This window comes from Astatotilapia calliptera, chromosome 3, assembly GCF_964374335.1.
Source record: "Astatotilapia calliptera chromosome 3, fAstCal68.1, whole genome shotgun sequence".
Taxonomy (NCBI): domain Eukaryota; kingdom Metazoa; phylum Chordata; class Actinopteri; order Cichliformes; family Cichlidae; genus Astatotilapia; species Astatotilapia calliptera.
The window spans coordinates 34,041,146-34,060,535 of NC_137424.1; the positions used below are offsets into that span (position 1 = coordinate 34,041,146).

The following is a 19,390-nucleotide window of genomic DNA, read 5'->3' on the forward strand; positions in this document are numbered from 1 at the left end:
TTGTGTGTGATGCTTATTTTGTTTCACTTGGGTAATTGTTATATAATCACTGACCCAAATGCTTTAAAGTCGTGTCCTTTTTTTTTTTTTTTTTTTTTTATAATCACTGATTCTGTGTTCTTGCAGTTTTAAGGAAATAGGGCTGGTCAGTGGCACTAAAAAGTCAGCGAATCACAAACCTTTTAAATGCCCTGTAATTTGTGCTCTGTCATGTTTCTTAGTTAAATTTCTTTAGCCTTTTGCTTACAAGTCATTACATTGTCTTTATGGTTAAACTGTACTCCCTCTTTCACAGGAGTCCAAGTTATCATCTGTCCGCTCCAGTACGTCGCGAGGTCGAAACTCCGTGGCCACGACCACATCAGACGAGCAGCCGCACATCGGTAACTATCGGTTACTGAAAACCATTGGCAAAGGCAACTTTGCCAAGGTCAAACTGGCACGACACGTCCTCACCGGAAAAGAGGTAGGCATGAGTGCACGCGCCCACACACACACACACAGGCTAGATTGGACTGTACGCTTTAATCTTATCCTGCGGTTCCACTTACAGAGTCGTTCTGACTTTGTGAACTTGGCTTTTATTTTTAGCTGCTTCGATCACATTCAGGAGAAATGCTCTAGTATTGACTCTTTATTTAACCAGAAACAGGCTCGTCAGTGTTTCAATAACAAACAGGCTATGCTAGGGAAACTGCTGAGACATGCTGTCATGTTGTGATGATGAAACCTGATGATCACTGCTGGTGGTGATAATAATAACAATAATAATAGTAGTAATAGTAATAATAACAGAAATAGTAATAATAGTGTACTTATTGACAATACAAGTATACCTGGTAATTAGACTTTGACAGAAAAGAAGCCTCAACCTTTTCTTTCCAGTTAGCAAAGATGGTAAAAAGCAGGAAAAATGGCTGCTAAGTGTTAATCTGTCTTCCTGGTTGCTGAGTGTAGGGGAGGGTTCATGCTGTGCTACACAGTTTGGTCTGAGGCTTGCATGGCTTTGGAGACAGTGCATCTGCTGCAGGAGATTAGTTCACCATTGTCAGCCTGAATAGAGACGCCCTAAATGTCTCCGGTTTACTTTGAATTCCAGATGTGATGTAACCCGGTGATCAGTCCCTTTAAGGGAAAAGCTGGGACTGCAGTGAGCCCATGCTTGGTTCTGTCTGTTGCCCAGTCAAGTCGGCTCTCCAACTGTGTGTGTGTGTGTGTGTGTGTGTGTGTGTGTGTGTGTGAGAGAGAGAGAGAGTGGGGTGGGCGTGCTCTGTCAATGTGTGACAACTCTGTGCCTGACACCCTGATAACATGCCATGTGACCTGCTGGCTGGCGCACACGCACTCTCGCACAAAACGAAAACAAGGGATAGTCAGAGGGCACGAAGGAGTCAGATAGACGAGCACGACCAGAAACGGTGAAAGAAAGACGTTAGTTGACAGGGAAAGACAATAATTGGACTGAGGAGTAGCCCTCCCTTTCCCATGTCCCTTTGAAGACACGATTCTTTGTTCCCCCTGCCTTCATGTCCTCTCTCCTCATTTTCTGCGTCATCCTCTTTTTCCTACAGCTCTCACTTTGAATCCATCCCATCTGTGCATTTCTCTCTTTATATATATTTTTTTCCTCTGCGGCTATTTTGATTATTTGTCTTTGCCCTTATGGCTTTTTGTTTTTCAGTCTCCCTTGCTGGGGACTGCTGTTGGATTATGAGCTGTAGGCCCTTAAAATGGCATGGATAAAAAGCATGCTTGAGCTTGAGAGTGTGTGTGCCTCTCTCCTATTTTCTATCCTATTATGCAACTATCACCTGCTGCGATTGTGTATTTATCACTTAATGCTGTGAAATTGTATCGTGTGTGTGTGTGTGTGTGTGTGTGAGATGTGTCCCAAAAAGAGAGAAGTGTGTGGACATTTGTGTTTGTGCGTGGCTGTCGCAGGCTGTGGTTTTGTGGGTTTGTGTGAGCAAAATGTGCCATAATAAATGAATCAAAGTGTAATGACAAGTGAGCACATTCTTGCTTCTTGCTTCTAGGTGGCTGTAAAGATCATAGATAAGACACAGCTCAACTCCTCCAGTTTGCAAAAGGTGAGTTACCTTGCTTTCTTTCTCTCTCTCTCTCTCTCTCTCTCTCTCTCTCTCTCACACACACACACACACACACACACACACACACACACACACACACACACACACACACACACACACACACACTCCCAGCACAGAATTTAAACCTCAGTCCTTCTCATCCCTTTTCTCAGAAGTCATTTTAAGCCACTCTCCCTGCCCCAAGTGTCTTTTTCTCTCGTTCTCCCTCGCTCTCTCTGGCTTTCTGAAGTGGTCTAGTTTTCGGAGAGAGTTTTAATTACAGGAAACAAGCTGCAATTACTTCCTTTGATCGTGGCAGGGTGGGGTCTGTCCACTTACACGCACACACTGTCTAACCATGTATACGTGCACACTGAATGCACACACCAACCACTCCACAGACATATATATATAACATAGAGTATGTACTTCTATAAACGCCGACGCACAGATAAGGAAATGTAAAGACGAAGGGAAAAGGTCACATGGAAGTTAGAACAGGAATTGGCAGGGAATGCTAGTTAAAATACGCTATCATATCTTGAAGTGTCTTTTTCTTTCTTTCTTTTTTAAACATTGATTTATATAAAGGCCGAACTAAGAATACGTCAGTCTGAAGCCTCAAGTCTCTAAATCTAAAAAAAAAAAAAAAAAGCCAAGCAGTTTTAGTTTCATTCAGAATAAGATTTAAATATGTTTACTGTGGACTATATAATGTGGCGGATTAGTACACGTTTGCACTCCAGTGCAATGTGGCTCATTTATCTGTTTTATTTGGGTTATCAAACAGTTAATACAAGTTAGTTTGGATTGCAATCCAAACTAAGAGGCTGTATTTTTGTGTATTTTTTCTTCTAGCTGCATAGCACACAATAGGTGCAACAGTGTAGCCGCTTTCATGTTAACATAAGCATAAACTCAGCTTTAATGTTTTGATGTCGTTTTTAGATTACGCTCAAGGACAGCAGTCTTTGAAGAAGGTAACACTTGTAACAAAGCAATAAATATTTTACACTGAGATGCTGCTTTAGTGGTGCATTTAGGGCTGTTGGTAACTTTAATAGTTCCTGGTTTGCATAGTTTTTATATGGATAAATAGTTAATGTGCCCATAAAGTGCTCAGTCGGCCTCGCTTGACCTTATCTGCTGACTCAGAAGAAATATAATGAGCAGGGAGCAGCGCATCTTTACGCCCTTTCCTGATATGAAATATGCAATGTTTTATACTACATGCACGATTTAACACTACAGTCTAATACATGGACTCAGAACCTTTTAAAATTTGGGGTCTGTATTTTGATACTTGGCTATTGTGGTTATTAAAAAGGCCATACTCCCTTTATGCATTTATGGGAATGCAGGTTATTACAGCTTATAAACTGTGCCTCTGTAGAGAACACAATCTCTCATTTTGGAGAAGCTTATGAATAGATACTGCTGCTGCACGATGCTGTAGGCATGTAATAAACTCACATGAAAGACTTTGAGAAACATCTGGAACCAGCAGCTGTCAATTTGGCCGTGCGGAAACAGACAGAAGTGTTATTGGGTCTGATCTAGAAAGATTACGGTTCTGACTTTAACAGAAAAGTTATTGAGCTGATATGTTCAGATGTTACCTACAGGAAGTGCTTGTCTAGAAAACGCTAAATAGTCGCCTTTAACTCATTTCTGTTCAATTATGCAATTCTAAATTGCACCAGACTTTAGATTGGTAGCTGAGTTACTTTGATCTCTGTTGGTATATCATCACTAACTGTTTTTGTTTTCCTTCCTCCTCTTGAACAGGAAGTGAGTGGTTGTGTGTCAGTGTCAATTTACCTACCACAAACAGAGACTCTGGAGTCTTTGTAATCACACAGAAATTACAATACTGGCGTTTGTTTTCGCTCCCTGTCATTTGGAGCAAATGCACATAATCAAGTGATAGACATTTACACTGGAGAAATGACCGTATAAATGAGTGTCACAACAAGAACAACTCCCTCTGCAGTCTGATGGCGTGTTTGACGGTCTGTCTCGTTTCTCACAGCTCTTCCGGGAGGTGAGGATCATGAAGATGTTGAATCATCCCAACATAGGTGAGTCACCCTGAAACATGAGGTTCAAGTGTGTCGTCACTTGCTGGCAGCCAGTGTTTTTAAGGCCATGTAGCCAGATAATATTAATCCTGCTATTTGTTTTTGGTTTTTTTATCCCTTTTTGCTTTCATTCTTGCTCTTTGCTCTGCTTCTCCCTTTGTTCTCTTCTTATTCCCTTGCCCCATCACTCCCTCCTCCTCCATTCCTCTTGCTTTGCCTTTCTCTTTCCACCTGCAGTCAAGCTCTTTGAGGTGATAGAAACAGAGAAGACTTTGTACCTGGTAATGGAGTACGCTAGTGGAGGTAAGTGCGTGTCACTGTGAAATGATTCCCCCTAAAAGTTGTCATTCTGTGATAGACCATAAGTAAAGGAAAAAAATAAAGACCTTTATAAGCAGGATCATTTGCAAAGAGCTTTATTATTGATAAATTTGCTGAAAAAGAATGCCACTGTAAATGTTGTTATAATAATCTATTTATGTTATTGAGTCAATGTGATGACCAGATTTTTATTTATTTATTTTGGTACTGCTGTTGTATCATTATAAGTCAAGTCTGTAATAAAACAGAGTATCAGTAATAAACTCCTAAACGACAACGTTCAGTTCAGTACTCCTGACCCTTTATTCTGGAGGCAGGTATCCAGTTCCAGCACTAAATCTGCTCTCCTCCTCTTTCTGTCGTCTCCCAGGAGAGGTCTTTGATTACTTGGTGGCTCATGGCAGGATGAAGGAGAAGGAAGCCCGTGCCAAATTCAGACAGGTGTGTTGGGTTGAAAACGGCTTTTCCCCCCTCCTTTCACAGAAACTAGTCCAACTTTGTAAGCGTCGTATGTTTCAAGCCAGTTTGGACTGATATTAAGAGTGTACAGTTTGTACTAAGTCTTGCATCACTAGCTCTATCCCGAAATTGCTTTTTGGATGAACTCCTAATGAAGAGCTCACTGTTTGAACCTCTCCATCCTGTCATCCCTCCTCTCCCCTGCTTCTCCCCGTTCCCTCTCTCTCGCTCACTTTGTCACTCTCCAGATTGTGTCAGCTGTGCAGTATTGCCATCAGAAGTGTATAGTACACAGAGACCTCAAGGTGAGAACACACTCGAAGGCATTATTGAATTAGAGTTGGTGTCAAAGCAACCTCCTCCCCTCTCCTCACCTCCACATTTAATCTTCATACAATTGGCTCTTTGAGCTGAAATCCCACCTCTGCAAACGAGTCACCCAGACGATATTCACAAAGTCTGTTAAACGCAAACATGTATTGTATACATTTCTCCTCCTATGTCATCGTTTTGTTGTTTTTTGTTATTTTTTTCCTTTCTGCCAGCTCATCTTAGATTATCCCAAAAACCAAAGCGCACATTATGCACACACAGATCCAAGGCCTCTGGGTCAGTTTGGTTCATAGTATTATTCAAAGTTGTAAATCCTCTTATTGTCCCACCAGACAGACCTGTAGTCAACACATTATCATGATTAGTGGGACAGAAACCTCCTATTTCAAAGTTGTTTCTAGTCTATTTTGGGTTTTTAATGAAATTTTAGCAGCTTTTAGCAAGGTTGGATTTCCTACCGATAACAGTTACTAATGGTTGTCATTTAAAACACACACACACAATAAAATGCAGGCTTAGAAGTAAGCCGTTTCTGGTTGAGACAGAAGGATTATCATAACGCTTGCCTTCCTTCACATTAACACAATCACTGTTGATCTGAGGGTTGTAAAATAAAATAAAAATCGAGCACAGGCTTATTTCTAAGAAGTGCTCCAAAAGGGTGGCTGTAGACCTGCTGGTATCACCCATATTTGGCCATAAGGAAATTGGTTGGCAAGGTTGTAAACATGTTGATCTTAGACCCTCATACTTAGATTGACCTACTTTTAGAGCCAGCCTCAAGTGGCCACAAGATGAACTGCAGGTTTAGGCACTAATGCCATGGCTTCATTTTTCAGGGCTGCTGTTTGGTCTTACAGTGAGAGCAAATTTTGATGAGTGTGCATTTTCACACGGAGACTAAAATGACCCCATTTGAGTGCCAAGACTTAAAAAAATAAAAATAAATGAATACTGTATCGTTGATGTCATGCTCTACTGTATCTCTGCTTCTTTTCATGAGAGATAATAAGGTTGATGTGGATGACTAATAGGTGATTAATATCAACAACAAATCATTAAAAACCTGTGATCTTCCTTTTTTTTAATTTATTTTTTTTTAGCTCCGAGGTTAGAGATGATGTCAGTATTGTATTTAATGTTTGCATGCACACTCTCACACACTCAAACGCACAGAAGCTGCAAAGTATTCAGAGCAAGTGAAAAGGAGAGCGGACCTGTTGCTAGGCAACCCCAGCCTCCTTGCTCACTGGTTCACTTCAAGCTTAAAGATACAAACACGCAGGGAAAAACTGTGGTCTCTCACGTTTACCCATTGTGCGCTGCTTGAACGGCACAGACGATTCCTGTGAAAGCTCTCTTTCCCACACAGCTGTTTATTTTAACCCAAAGAAAAGTGTTTTAGAAATCCATCTGTACCATGAATGTGCTACCTACAAAGCCATTTGCATGTCAGATCATGTTACATTTGATCCCAAGCTAGTCAGTTTCTTAATTCCACTTTGTCAGCAGCTCAGATTTATACTTTTTGTGCCTCATCAGATCTGATGAGCCCACAAAGCAGATCTTAAGTGTTTTTCATTTTTTGGCACATTTGGTATGGCGTGGTTTCTTTCCTCCTCTTTATTTGCGCTCCTGTATTTTGAACATAGTAAATGCCCCTTCTTCTGACCTCTCTCCTCGCCGTTTGTCTGCAGGCAGAGAACTTGCTGCTTGACGCAGACATGAACATCAAAATAGCCGACTTTGGCTTCAGTAATGAATTTACTCTGGGGAACAAGCTGGACACGTTCTGTGGCTCCCCGCCCTACGCAGCTCCAGAGCTCTTCCAGGGCAAGAAGTACGACGGGCCTGAGGTGGATGTCTGGAGCCTCGGAGTGATCCTCTACACACTGGTCAGCGGCTCGCTGCCCTTCGATGGACAAAACCTCAAGGTCGGAAGGATGAGTGTGTGTGTGTGTGTGTGTGTGTGCACGCATTACATAAGTGGAAGTCTGTATTCTGTGGGTGGTTGTAGTATTTGTCATGCTGGTTTCTGTTCCCTCTTCCTGCAGAATGCAGAAATTGAACTCTAGAATGGGTGAAAGTTATTATCTCTCTGCCTGTATTGACTTTCCAAATTTGCATTCGTTGATGATATGTGTTCGGTGTTTAAAGAGAGATTTAATGTTTCCTGAACTGCTTTTGCTACCAATCATTCACACCACCTATCACACTGTGCATTCAGTCAGTACCCACATGAGTCATTCTGGAAGTGCAGACACATTTTGGGTGGGCGATATGACATTGAATGTGATGGTATTGATATTAAAATGCCAGAGAAATATAATCTAGGCTTACTGAGCATGCCTTTTGCTCTACCTCCTATTGAGTTTTATGAAAATGCAGTGCTTGACAGAATAAGCACATTCATTACAGCTGAGTTAACAAGCGTTACTACGTGCATTAACCTGCTCCGTGTCTGAGCACATGAAAGTTGATAAATGAGCTGAACGGTGGTGATTTAAAAAAAAAAAAAAAAAAAAAGTTAAATTGCGATGGTACTCTGTGCCTGGGAACTGGAAGTGCGTTCTCGTATTAAAGCTAAAGAAATACCCACAAGTCAGTGAATTTCATTTAATGCTTATATCACCCACGTCCTGTGCTGCAGCTCTGATTGAATCAGAGCTTTTTGAAATGCTAACCAGCTTATATGAATATGGTTCCTGTTTAATAAAACTGTAATTCATTTGTAAGCATAGATAATGTTTAGCTTGGCTATGTGGAGCCATATCTGATTGAGGTAGGAGAATACTGATGAGATTTCCTCTTCACTCGCATCATAAAGTGTTTAATCTTTACATAAACCTTTGGATGTTTAGTTGCTTTGCTTTGCCCAAATTTATTTTCAAAGCAAAGCTGTGTGTGTGTGTTTGTGTTTAAAATTGCTGATTGTTTGCACTTACTGTTGACTCTTCATATACCTGTCCATCTCCAGGAACTGAGAGAGCGCGTGCTACGTGGTAAATACAGGATTCCTTTCTATATGTCCACTGACTGTGAGAACCTGCTCAAAAAGTTCCTCATCCTGAACCCTTCAAAAAGAGGCAGCCTCGAGGTATAACGCACAGCAGTGCCACACGCACACACACAAGTCACAAAATGCCTTTAATTCAGTTACTGCATTTGTTTCCTTGTGAATGAAACGATCATTTCAGCCACCTATATGTAACTGCGTGAGTCCTACAGATGTTTTGAATGTAGCTCGTTGCTAAGAATGGTGTTTACAGCCCGTATAAGACTGTAAAGTTAGACTTGCTTCATCAGCCATATGTGAGTTTGTTGCTGAGGTGCAAAGTGCTTTTTAAAGACTTAGTAAATACCTGTTAAGAGTAATTTAATTTGGTTGCGCTGAATGTGGATGGAAGGTAACTTGCTCGGATGAAAAATATTACTAAGGTGACAGGGAGGGGGGAAGTGTTGCTGCTTGCATTGGCTTGTCAGGTTGTAGGTTTTGTCAGCGTATGTAGTTATTCCCGATCCTTGATTGGTCATGCTAAAACAACCCCATAAATTCAGTTTAATGTTTTTAAAAATGAGTCATGTGCCTGTTCGTTTAAACCCACTTAAGATTGTACGCACTTGTTTCAATCGGCAAAGTGCATCTCGCTCAAACAATGAACGTACAGTCTATTCTGCTTTAAGAAGCCAGTGGATCAATAACTCTTAACTGAACCCTGCTGTGATTGCGCTCAGCTTTTATCAGACATACAGTCTTTATATAATGTCCATTTTCATCATCGTGGACTCTGCAGCGTATGAGCGATATTGTGGGCTTCATCCTTAAAGTCTAAATGCTTCTGTCAGTGTAGTATCTGAATTGTGACACCGTTAGTTTCCCAGGAGAAAAGTATGGGTGAACTACTACTACTCTGTTCATCTTTCATCCTTCCCCACACTCCTTTCTGCCCATTTGTCCTTTTTGCCAACTCATGCCTCCCTTTATCTGTTTGTTTGGCTTTCTACCAGCAGCAGATAATGAGAGACCGGTGGATGAATGTGGGCTATGAGGAAGAGGAACTCAAACCCTACATCGAACCTCAGCCAGATTATAAGGACCCCAGGAGGACAGGTAGGCAAGAAAAAAAGAAAAAAAGATGACTCTCTAAACCCCCTTTTCTTCATCACACACAGCAACACCTAAGCCTGTATACATTCTCTCTTTCTCTTCGTCTTCTTTTTTAATCTTTAGGAGTTATATAAAGTTGGTGTCAGCTCACCGTTCTATTTATAACATGGTTTTACTGTATGTGCAGACATCATGCTGCAGATGGGATTCTCTCAGGAGGAGATCCAGGACTCGCTGGTGAACCAGAAGTACAACGACGTGATGGCCACATACCTGCTTCTGGACTATAGGAACTCTGAGGTTACTCAGGTTTTTTTAAATCATGCTTCACCCTGTAATACCAGAGTCATAATAACTATGCAAGGTACTGTTTGTCAGAGCTGAGCTGTCCTTTATGAAGAAGTGACTCTATCTTTATATATCTTCTTTTTAATAATATGTATGATTTTTTTTTTTTTTTTAGTCCTTTCTGTTTACGTGACCTATACCAGTTTCTTTCTCTCTTGTATTAAGACGTCTGTTTTGGTTTTTCCCTCAGCTTGATGAAGGTGGCATCAAACCTCGGCCGGGAAGTGATGTAAGCAACATAAATGCTCCCCCCCCGCTTCATAAGGTATAATGAGAACACATAATGTCTTCAGCTAGCGCTTAATGAGGTTTCCCCAACTCCAGCAAGCGACACAGATACACTGACTTGACCACACACATGTAGCAAAAGCTCTTGATGTTTGAGGTTCTTAATCATACACATAGGTCATGGCTTCTACATTAAACTATCCCATTGTGTATTTAAGCATGTTAAATGCTGCTCTGACCTTTTGTGTATCTTTTCTCTCTTTAAGGTACAGCGCAGCGTGTCATCCAACCAGAAGCCTCAGAACCGCCGAACCACCGACCAGGGTGAGATTGGTGTGTGTTGAAGGGGAACGGGAACACTGGAGACATAGTTGTAGTTGTGTTGTAGACATGGAAGATCAAGACGAGGATAAGATTTAGGCTGGAATAAAGGTTAAGAAGGAAGAGAAGGTTAAGCGAAGGAAGTAGAAGAGTGAGTGCATGAGTAGAGGGCTTGCTATGACTGCTTCTTGATTGATTAAAGTAAAAAAGGAAGTGACAAACCAGCAGGCAAAGCAGAAGAAAGGTCCAAGGTTCAAGCCTATTAAGTGCTGGTCTGACGCACTGTCTTCCTTTTTTTTTTTTTTTTTTCCAGGCTCCTCCTACTCCAAAAGGGGAGGTCAGACAGACAACCGGTCAGCAGGGGAGGATTCTGGGAGGAAGGGTTCATCAGGCAGCTCCACCACCAAGGTGCCGGCCAGTCCTCTGGCCTCGTCCGACCGCAAGAAGAGTGGCACACCCTCCACCGTGAGACCTAATACCCATGCTGCTGATATATTTGCATTTAAGCCGTATCAAAAACACAAAGGGTTGTATTTGCGTCATCGCTTGGTACACACACAAATTCCCAAACATGCGCACAAGTAACTGCTGCGTCTGCAGAGCTGTAATTTTTGCCCTTTAGTGTATGCTGTCAACAGCCATAATTACTCACATGCTGTGGTCCAAAGATCAAAATAATTCCTAGTTAATTATCAAACTAAATAAAAACAAGTGGCTTTTAAACTATGAACATCTTAACTGCTCTGCGAAAGTGAAACTGTGCGGGTGTGAAGCTGTTACACTGCCGTGCTATGTAGTTGCTTTTACATTAGAAGATGGTTAGATAAGGCCTTTATCTTTAAGTTATGTACACCCAAAACGTCTCACCGGGGATGAGAGCAGCGTCCACAAACCTGATGAAGAACTCGATGTTTCACAGCCTTGTGCCGGGCTCAGGCCTCCGAGAACGAGAGCTCAGAAGCTCGTCTTTCCGGTTACTCACACAACCCTGAACAAAGAGAACATGCATTCCACAGCACATCCGCCCGCATTGGTTACAGCTTCGTTCATTTAATGACATAAGCACGTGTCACATGCTTTAAGTGCAGTCACCTGCTCTCATCTGCTCAGTTGGCATCAATTGGCAGAACCCTGAGGGAGTCTTATAACCTTAACATCTGACACAGGAAGTGCCTGACAGGGATCTGTATTTGACGCCTACCATTAAACTAAAACGTAACTGTAAAGGTCGAGTGTGCATATGAAAAATATTTTAGGAAATTTCATGTCCACCCGTTTTGGTTTAAAGCCCCTGGACAGACCTCTTGGTAGGACTGTGTGGGTGTTTAGAAACTTTGCTCGATGGACTTCTCTCTTGAGGTTTGTTGCACCTGTCAGCTCGACACGCCTTTAGACATTTATTAATCATTTATCTGTGGGCTTTGGTGACATAACAGACATGTATTATAGCTCTGCCCAACCTCAAGCTGTGCAGAGCTTAACTGTCATTCTCATGGAAAGTGCACACGTGGGAGTGGAGAGGTTTCAAATGACTATTCAACATGTCAAGGTGAAAATGAATTGGGGTTTTTTTTCTTGTGTCATTCACAGATAATTTGGACGAGGGTGCATGAAAATTAATTTGATCCGGGAAATTCTCTTGAGCGCTAATTACGGCGGTTTTTCATTCATATTAGGTTGTTTAAGCTGCTTGTCCTTTTTCCATTTAGAAGTTTGCTGAAAGGCTGTTCCCTGGATACCTTGGTGGGGTCATCAACCCTTAATCAAACCTTTGTCCCTTTTTTCTAACATTTCTATTTTGATGCTCCTCCTTTTCAGAATAGCATCCTGTCCACCGGTACCGGCCGCAGTCGGAATTCTCCTCTGACCGACAGAGCCACTCTCGACCAGAGCATTCAGAACGGCAAAGACAGGTACGCAAACGCACGCACACTAAATACACACACAGAATTACAAATGAGAGAAGACAAGGGCAAACGCAGCCACTCAGGCGTTCTCACAGGCACTCTTTCTCGTCATTCAAAGCCCAACTAGTTGCTTTGAGGCAGCGCCGCGTCTTCACTCATATACACATAATACAAACACACACTCACCATGGTTTGTGAATGAAGCAGCCCCACAGCTGTCTCAGTGACTGAATCCCAGACCTTGGCTGGTACTCTCCAGAGCTCTGCCAGCTGGCTCAGGGAGGCCCGCAGCCTTCCCCCAGGGTGGGGTGAGCTCTGCTGGACATGGAAATCGGGCTCTCTCTCTCGGGAATTTAGGCCAAACCTCCAGAAGATTACAGATTACTCGTGATGGCCTGATGGAGGCCGGGAGAAAGCCCTGACGTGGAAGCATCCAAGTGTGCAGGTTTACGTACGCGATCTTCAAACGCTATAAAAACGCACAATAGAAGTGTGACACCTCCAGTCCCTCCAGAGTCCCTTCAGGTGTCACACCCATGCTGCACCCAGGTAAAAGAAGGTGCAGAAGTGACATTAATCCTATAAAATCACAGATGGCTAAAAGCAGCATTTAAGTTAAATAATTGATTTTCTTTAGCCTTAAGTCAAGCTTCCATCTTTTTCCCCCCTCCTTGTTCACTGGAACGAGCTACTGTGGAGTTTTATGGAGTATTCCCCCTATTTTCCACTTTCTAATTTCTCATTTTAAACTTTCTGCGTGTGATTCATCCTCCCGGCTCTCCTCTCATCCTGGATCCCCTTTCGGTTTTTAAAAGAACGGTCCAAATCTTGTTGCCCTCTGACGGTTCTGCGCGTGCTAACTTCTGGTGTCAAGCAGCTCATAACACGTCCCCGCATACAGCTATACGCACATCACTCATGCTTAACCCAGCCATGTGCTTTGTGGGCTTTTTCATGAGCATTAAACATAAAACCAAACCATAATCCCTACTAGGACGCAGCATTCATGGTCATGGTTCATACTGCTTTGTTTACCTGTTCATGTGTCCGTCTCAAATGACCCCATTGTTCCCAACGTGGCGCACCACCTACAGTATGGCAGATTCAGTTGAATCCAAGTAGAGGCTGTAAAATCAAGTCTCCTCTGCGTTCACTGTTGGAAACGGTCATTTGAGACAGCATTGCTTTTTTAGTACTGTGGGTCTGTTAACTATGGTAGGCTCTGCTAACTCAGTGGTTGTCATCTGCTTTGATTTTAAAGTTACTTTATTTGATCATCACTAATGCTTTGAAGTTTGGGCTTTTATACTTGTTATACCCTACCCACACCACCCCCCCTTTCTGTCCTTTTCTAATTTCCTTAATTTGGCTTCTTTTATCTGCTGCTGAGCCTCCCTCTGGAGTCGCTCACATTTTCTTGGCACCTCCTTCCTTTGCTTTATTCGAGCTTCCTTTTCCCCCCCTCTTCTTGTCCTTATATTAATCTTTCTTCTTATTTCTTTCTTTTCCTCCCCTCTCTCTAAGGAGATTAGAGACTTGTGATGGAATATTAACTCTTAGTAGCACTATATGGTCCTCGCGTTCACCTCCTAATAGGCTTACATATGCACAAATACATCCACTCACATGCAGAGAGGCGGCTGGGCATGCACAAATTTCAACACGAGTCATACACGCTCACACTCACTACACACTGGGTTATCCAGTTAATATTTTCCATCACCAGCCATGCTAATCCCTGTGTTTCTCTCAGCTGTGTGCTTGTTTTCTGTGTAAATGTCCCTCTTTCTCTGTGTTCATTCTTCCACACTCTCTTGATATCTCTTGTCTCTCCACGGTACCACTCTCCGCTGTCCCTTACACTGTGTGTGTGTGTGTGTGTGTGTGTGTGTGTGTGTGTGTGTGTGTGTGTGTTTGTGTTTTCTCTTGTGCATGTGGATAAGGTCAAGTTAACGCCGTCGGTAATGTGCAGAGCTTTGTAGGCTGTAGCAGCCTCCTGATTAGCAGAGGGTTCAAAGAGGAACTCAGCATTTTGTTTGTTTGTTTTTGTTTGTTTGTTTTCTTAAGTAATTCTTAAGAAATGTCAGTTGTGCAACTTTGTAGGTGATAAAATAGATGGAAAAAGTTTGGATTGTTTACATTTGAGGAGGTATGTGAAAGTGGTAAGTCAGGAACTGCAAGCTCTGATCTCCTACCCAGCTGGTTTACTGTAAGAAACTAAACTTGTTAACGTGTCATTTGCTGGAATCTGCATTTTTGGCATGACTGTTTGCAAAGGAAACAGTTTGTTGTCAGAATTGACTTAATATAGCACATTTTGCTTCTATCAGTAGTATTTATTTTGAAAATGTAACGAAGCAAATTTGTCTTAAAAGAGGCAACAAAGCACATTTATCCGCTGACGGGGGAACTTAACAGGAAAAATATTGTTTGTTATTTTACTGTGTACATAAAGGATGTCGAGCTTTCGAGTGTGTTTTTCGTTTTTCCCCAGTGATGTATACACGTAAGGGAAATTTGGCCGATCTCTGCTGAACGCTCTGTTCAGAGGTTTTGTCAGGCTGACGCCTTCTCGGTGCCAGTTTGACGTCTGTGTTGAACTCACAGATGCACGAGTGCAGGTGGTCAGAACGGACTTTGGGGCATTGCGCTAAAGATAGAAGCTACATTACACTAAAGCCTCGCGTTGTCATGGAGGGAAGATCTGGCAGATTTTATACCGAAATGAAGGCACGGATGGTTGTTTTATTTATCTCTTTAATTTATAGGCAAAACTTTGTTTTTACTGTGTTTATTGACTTTATCCACATAATTTGACTTTTTGCTGTGCTGTGTGTGAGAGATAAGAAGCTGGTCTCCTGTGCTCTGCCCTCTGTGTCACGTACATTTTTATATGTAAAGTTAAAGGGACAGGCAGCCTTTTGAATGAGGTTTCACAATGAAGCAATGTTCACAGCAACGCACTGGCCCTCCTCCTTTGTTCCTGTGTGTGTGTGCGTGTGCGCGCGCGCGTTTTCTGTCGCTCTTTGTTTCTACTTCCTCTGTTCTTCCTCTTGTGTCCTGTTTTCTCTGCTCTTCTCTCCCTCCTCCCTCCTCCCCCCCCCCCTTACAGTGTATGATAAGTGCTGCTTCTAACCATACTCCACTTCACCTCCCTGCCCACCTACACACAAACCCCGCCCGGTGTGCTTGTGTTTTGTTTTTGTTTGTTTTTTTTGGGGTGGATGTTTGATTGTGTCTCTGTTTGGCGTGCCTGTCCTGTCTTACTCACGTTTGTGGGTGTGTTTGCATATACGTGTGTGTGTGTGTTGGGCGGGGCACTCCTCCTCCTCCTCTTCCTCCCCGTCCTTCCTCTCAGCCTAAACACTCCGGGTTCCCGCGCCTCCACTGCCTCAGCCGCTGCCGTCCTCTCCTCCTCCTCCTCATCCTCGCGTCCCCGCCACCACAAGTCCCTGTCCTCCTCCAATCATCCATGCCCCTCTGACCTGCACGCACCACGGCCCAGGCAAGTCTCTCACACTCTTTTTGTCTTTCACACACACACACACACACACCTCTCTGCTCAGATCATCATCTTTCCTGCAATGGACACAAAAGAAAAAGAAGAGATGAAGATGGGATAAAGTGATTTATCCCAAGAAAGGTCCTCAGATTGTGTTACACCTGCTCATCTACACTAAATGCAGAATTGATTAAAAGCTTCTAAAAAAAAATGCAGCTGATTACAGGACCAAACATCACAAAACAGTAAAGTGTACAGTAATCAGAAAAAAATCCTCTTTTTCTTATGATGGATATCCTGCATAAAGCTTACGGTCACTGTATAACTTCATGGTAACAATTATTCCCCCCATGACGAAGCAGAACTGTGAAGAAACGTGCAGCAGCAAACACACTAAGTAACACTGCCATAAGTGAGGCTCTGCTGCTGCTATTCTTGCTGTGATATGCACTGTCGGCATGTATACATTCTCCACTATAACATCACCATAGTGAGACGGTCAACATTTCTAAGGCTTGCAATCATAGGCTCACCAGTTACTTAGCAACGGCCAGGAAGTACATCGCGGAGCTCAGAAAAGCTGCACAATTGTGGAGATGTTGACATAGCTCGTCTTTGGCCAGTCACTCACATTCAAAGCTCTCATCTATCAGTGGAGACATAACTGAGCAGGCAGGATTTGAGAACAAGATGAGCAGGTTCATTTTTTTTATTTTGATTTTTTTAAGCTGTCCTGTACCTCTGACAGGCCAGAGCTGTTTTTCTACTTGTTTTTGTTTCCTCGCAGCATAAACCATCTGCGGACTAACAAGAATTATGTCTCTATTCTCAGAAGCCTTAATAGATTGCATAAGAATCTTGGTTTGATAATCCTACATCTATTTTCTCAGTCCAGCGTATGAAATAGAAAAGCTGAAGGAGTGGACAATCCCTGCGTTGTGTCATTTAGAGGAAGTAAAAGAATGTGCAGTTGCTCTGGGGAGAACCAGACAAATTACAGATGTAGCTGTGTTACTTTCTGTTTATGTGAAAACACCTTTGTGTTATCTGTTGCATGTCCTCTATAGGTATTTTCCCTTTGTCCCCGATTTGATATTATGGCACACATTGTGTTTGTTGATGAGGGTTTTCCCCGGCTGGTAGAAATGCTTTTCAGCTGTTTGTGGGAATTTATCCACCTTTAAGGTTTCCCAGCCTCAGTGTTTTGTTCCCAAAGGCTCTTTGAGGAAGATTTTCCCCTCATACAGTCTCCTTCTGATATGTGTAATCCTCCTTCAGTTATGAATTTGCCTGGGAAAACCCCATTTTCATCTATTAAGCATTAACTGTGCTCTGACATTGTTTCTGTGAGTCAGTGAAATGGAGTAATGACCCGAGGATCCTACTGGTCATATGTGTGTGAAATGCCTGTGTGTATTTGCCATCTGTGTGTTTGTCTGTATATGTTGCTCTGCTGGCTAGCTCCCCTGCTTCACAGTGTTTGTTTCACGGGCTACTTTAACATTTTTGGGCTTTAGTTCAGACAGCCGTGTCTCACAGAACAAGGTGGAAGGACTGCATGTGTCCCTCAGCTACCTTAACTTCAGTCTGCAGACCCTCCAGCCATTTTTCTGATAGCTTTCGACCCTTTTTTAAAACAAAAAAAGACGACTGCTAAATGTCTGACTGATTCCACCCATGCACGTGTTAAGGTGGCCCTTTTTGGCTGTATGTGGTTTTGTCTGCTCTATGTTGAAGTCTTGTTCTGTTGCATGCGTCGTTCAGCAGTCAGCTTGGGCTGTTCAGAACCTGGTTGGGAACGCTGGAGAGAAGGTACCGCTTCAACACGTAGACTGTACCCTGAGTGATGATTAGGCACCTTTTTTCCAGAACATAATCTGTACCCTTAACTCACATCCATTCCTGTTTGATACATCTAGTCTGAAATCTTTCTGAGTGACGTGTTCATAACAGTACTGCCATAAAGCAGGTTGGTGCTGAAACGTATATAGGGTAGGAGCAGACTACAATATGACCCTGAACCACCTTAGAATAAGCCTTTTCTCCACTACTTCACTTAATGTGCAATGAGAAGGAAAATAGGTTGAAACCAATCAGAAATATTAACCAGTCTGATTAAGTTTATCATCTTCAACTAAAACACTGGATACTGGTCCCTACTAATCTGCCTCATCCAGCTTTTCTCTCCTTGAATTTGCATCTGTGTGTGTGTGTTGGATACCTTTGATCTACTGGACAGCATGATCACATCTACATCAAATTAAAGGACACCCTCGAGCTGTTTTTCGCTCGTCTCACTGGTGCTTTGAATGGAGCCCCTTCTTTGGTCTTTTTTCTTGATTTTGAAGCTGTCAGTGGGATTGTGCAGAACCCTTTGGTTTCTGTTGCACTTGAGAAACTGCATTTTTGATCAGCACCACCTGCTCTCATAAGAGCTCAGCAATCATTCGAGCTAGACTGTGATCATACCAGTTACTGGCAACAACTTTCAGCTGGTAGGCAACTGTTAAGATGGGTACCTGAAGCGTCCGAGCGGACTTGCTACATTGCCAATAAGTGTTCATTTTTGTATTGCTGCTCTTCTGTGTTGGTGTTTATCTGTGTGTGTGTGTGCATGCATTTGTGCTTGTTTGTTGCCATCTGCTGCAGGCGTGCCGCAGCCACACACTGTCATGGAAGATGCACATCCCTACAAAGCAAATCCAGCCTTTTAGCTCAGTGACTGCAACCAGTCACTGAGCTAAAAGCGTTCTCGTGTGTGTCTGTGTGCGTGCATGTGCACGGGCCACTGACCTCATGTGGCTCTAAATACTGACTTGAGGGATTAGATGAAACACGACCTTGCGCTGAAGTTAACAGCACATCAGAAGGTGATTTTTAATCTTTAACTGTTGGACTAATTTTATGTTCCTGTCCCACACTCTTCTCCACTGCAATCCTCTCTCTTCATCCCTTTTCTCTCCTCCTGCATCACCTCCCACACTTCACTTTCGTCTCCTTCATCCTTCTCTTTCCGCGTTTCCTTTATCTCCTCTCTTCTGTTGTCTCCTGTCCCATATCCATCACCATTCTTTTTCATTTTCACCTCCTCGTTCCCACCTCTTTACTTATCGCACCTTCAAACCTTTTCTTGCTCACAAAAAACGTTTCGCACTTCTTTCCTCCTCCTCATGACCACGTCTCCGCTGTCCTTCCTCTGTGTCGCCTTTTCTTTACCATCCTTCCTTCTCTTTTTCTCCTTCTTGTCTTTCCACCTTCTCTCCTGTAGTGCCCCGGCGCAGCGGGCACCCGGCGCCTCGCCTTCTGCCCACAACATCAGCAGCGCCGCCGTGTCAGACCGTACCAATTTCTCCAGAGGGGTGGGCATCCGCAGCACGTTCCACGCAGGTCAGCAGCGTAGTGCCCGGGACCAGCATGGCTCCGCCTACCCCGGCGGGCCTGCTTCTCCATCACTGTCGCATGGCAACAGCCAGGCCCGAAGAACACATGGCGCCACGGGGATTTTCAGCAAGTTCACATCCAAGTTTGTACGCAAGTGAGTAACGGGCGTAAGCCGCACACAAAAAGTAAACACTGGTTAGTTGATGTTTGATTCTGTAGCGTTAGAGAGGAAGGAAGGAAGGAAGGAAGTCGAAAAACCTGAAGTACAGGAGAGGACGTGTGGTAGAAGGAGGAAGCGTGGAGTTTGGTAA

General features: G+C 43.1%; 1 protein-coding gene across 9 annotated transcripts in view; it reads left to right on the forward strand.

Annotated features, from left to right (window-relative positions):
- Positions 1 to 19,390, forward strand: part of mark2b (MAP/microtubule affinity-regulating kinase 2b) — a 49,056-nt gene that overhangs the window by 21,762 nt on the left and 7,904 nt on the right. For 4 of the 9 annotated variants that reach the window (XM_026161691.2, XM_026161695.2, XM_026161693.2 and 1 more), the window contains exons 2-17: positions 296 to 466; positions 2,037 to 2,090; positions 4,123 to 4,171; positions 4,409 to 4,474; positions 4,863 to 4,933; positions 5,200 to 5,256; positions 6,982 to 7,218; positions 8,262 to 8,381; positions 9,293 to 9,395; positions 9,580 to 9,692; positions 9,931 to 10,005; positions 10,235 to 10,292; positions 10,603 to 10,754; positions 12,108 to 12,202; positions 15,555 to 15,701; positions 18,967 to 19,233. In XM_026161691.2, the coding sequence (XP_026017476.1) occupies positions 296 to 466; positions 2,037 to 2,090; positions 4,123 to 4,171; positions 4,409 to 4,474; positions 4,863 to 4,933; positions 5,200 to 5,256; positions 6,982 to 7,218; positions 8,262 to 8,381; positions 9,293 to 9,395; positions 9,580 to 9,692; positions 9,931 to 10,005; positions 10,235 to 10,292; positions 10,603 to 10,754; positions 12,108 to 12,202; positions 15,555 to 15,701; positions 18,967 to 19,233 (1,835 nt within the window). The remainder of the gene's footprint in view (positions 1 to 295; positions 467 to 2,036; positions 2,091 to 4,122; positions 4,172 to 4,408; positions 4,475 to 4,862; positions 4,934 to 5,199; positions 5,257 to 6,981; positions 7,219 to 8,261; positions 8,382 to 9,292; positions 9,396 to 9,579; positions 9,693 to 9,930; positions 10,006 to 10,234; positions 10,293 to 10,602; positions 10,755 to 12,107; positions 12,203 to 15,554; positions 15,702 to 18,966; positions 19,234 to 19,390) is intronic. The other 5 variants (XM_026161694.2, XM_026161692.2, XM_080299918.1 and 2 more) reach the window with 5 other exon arrangements.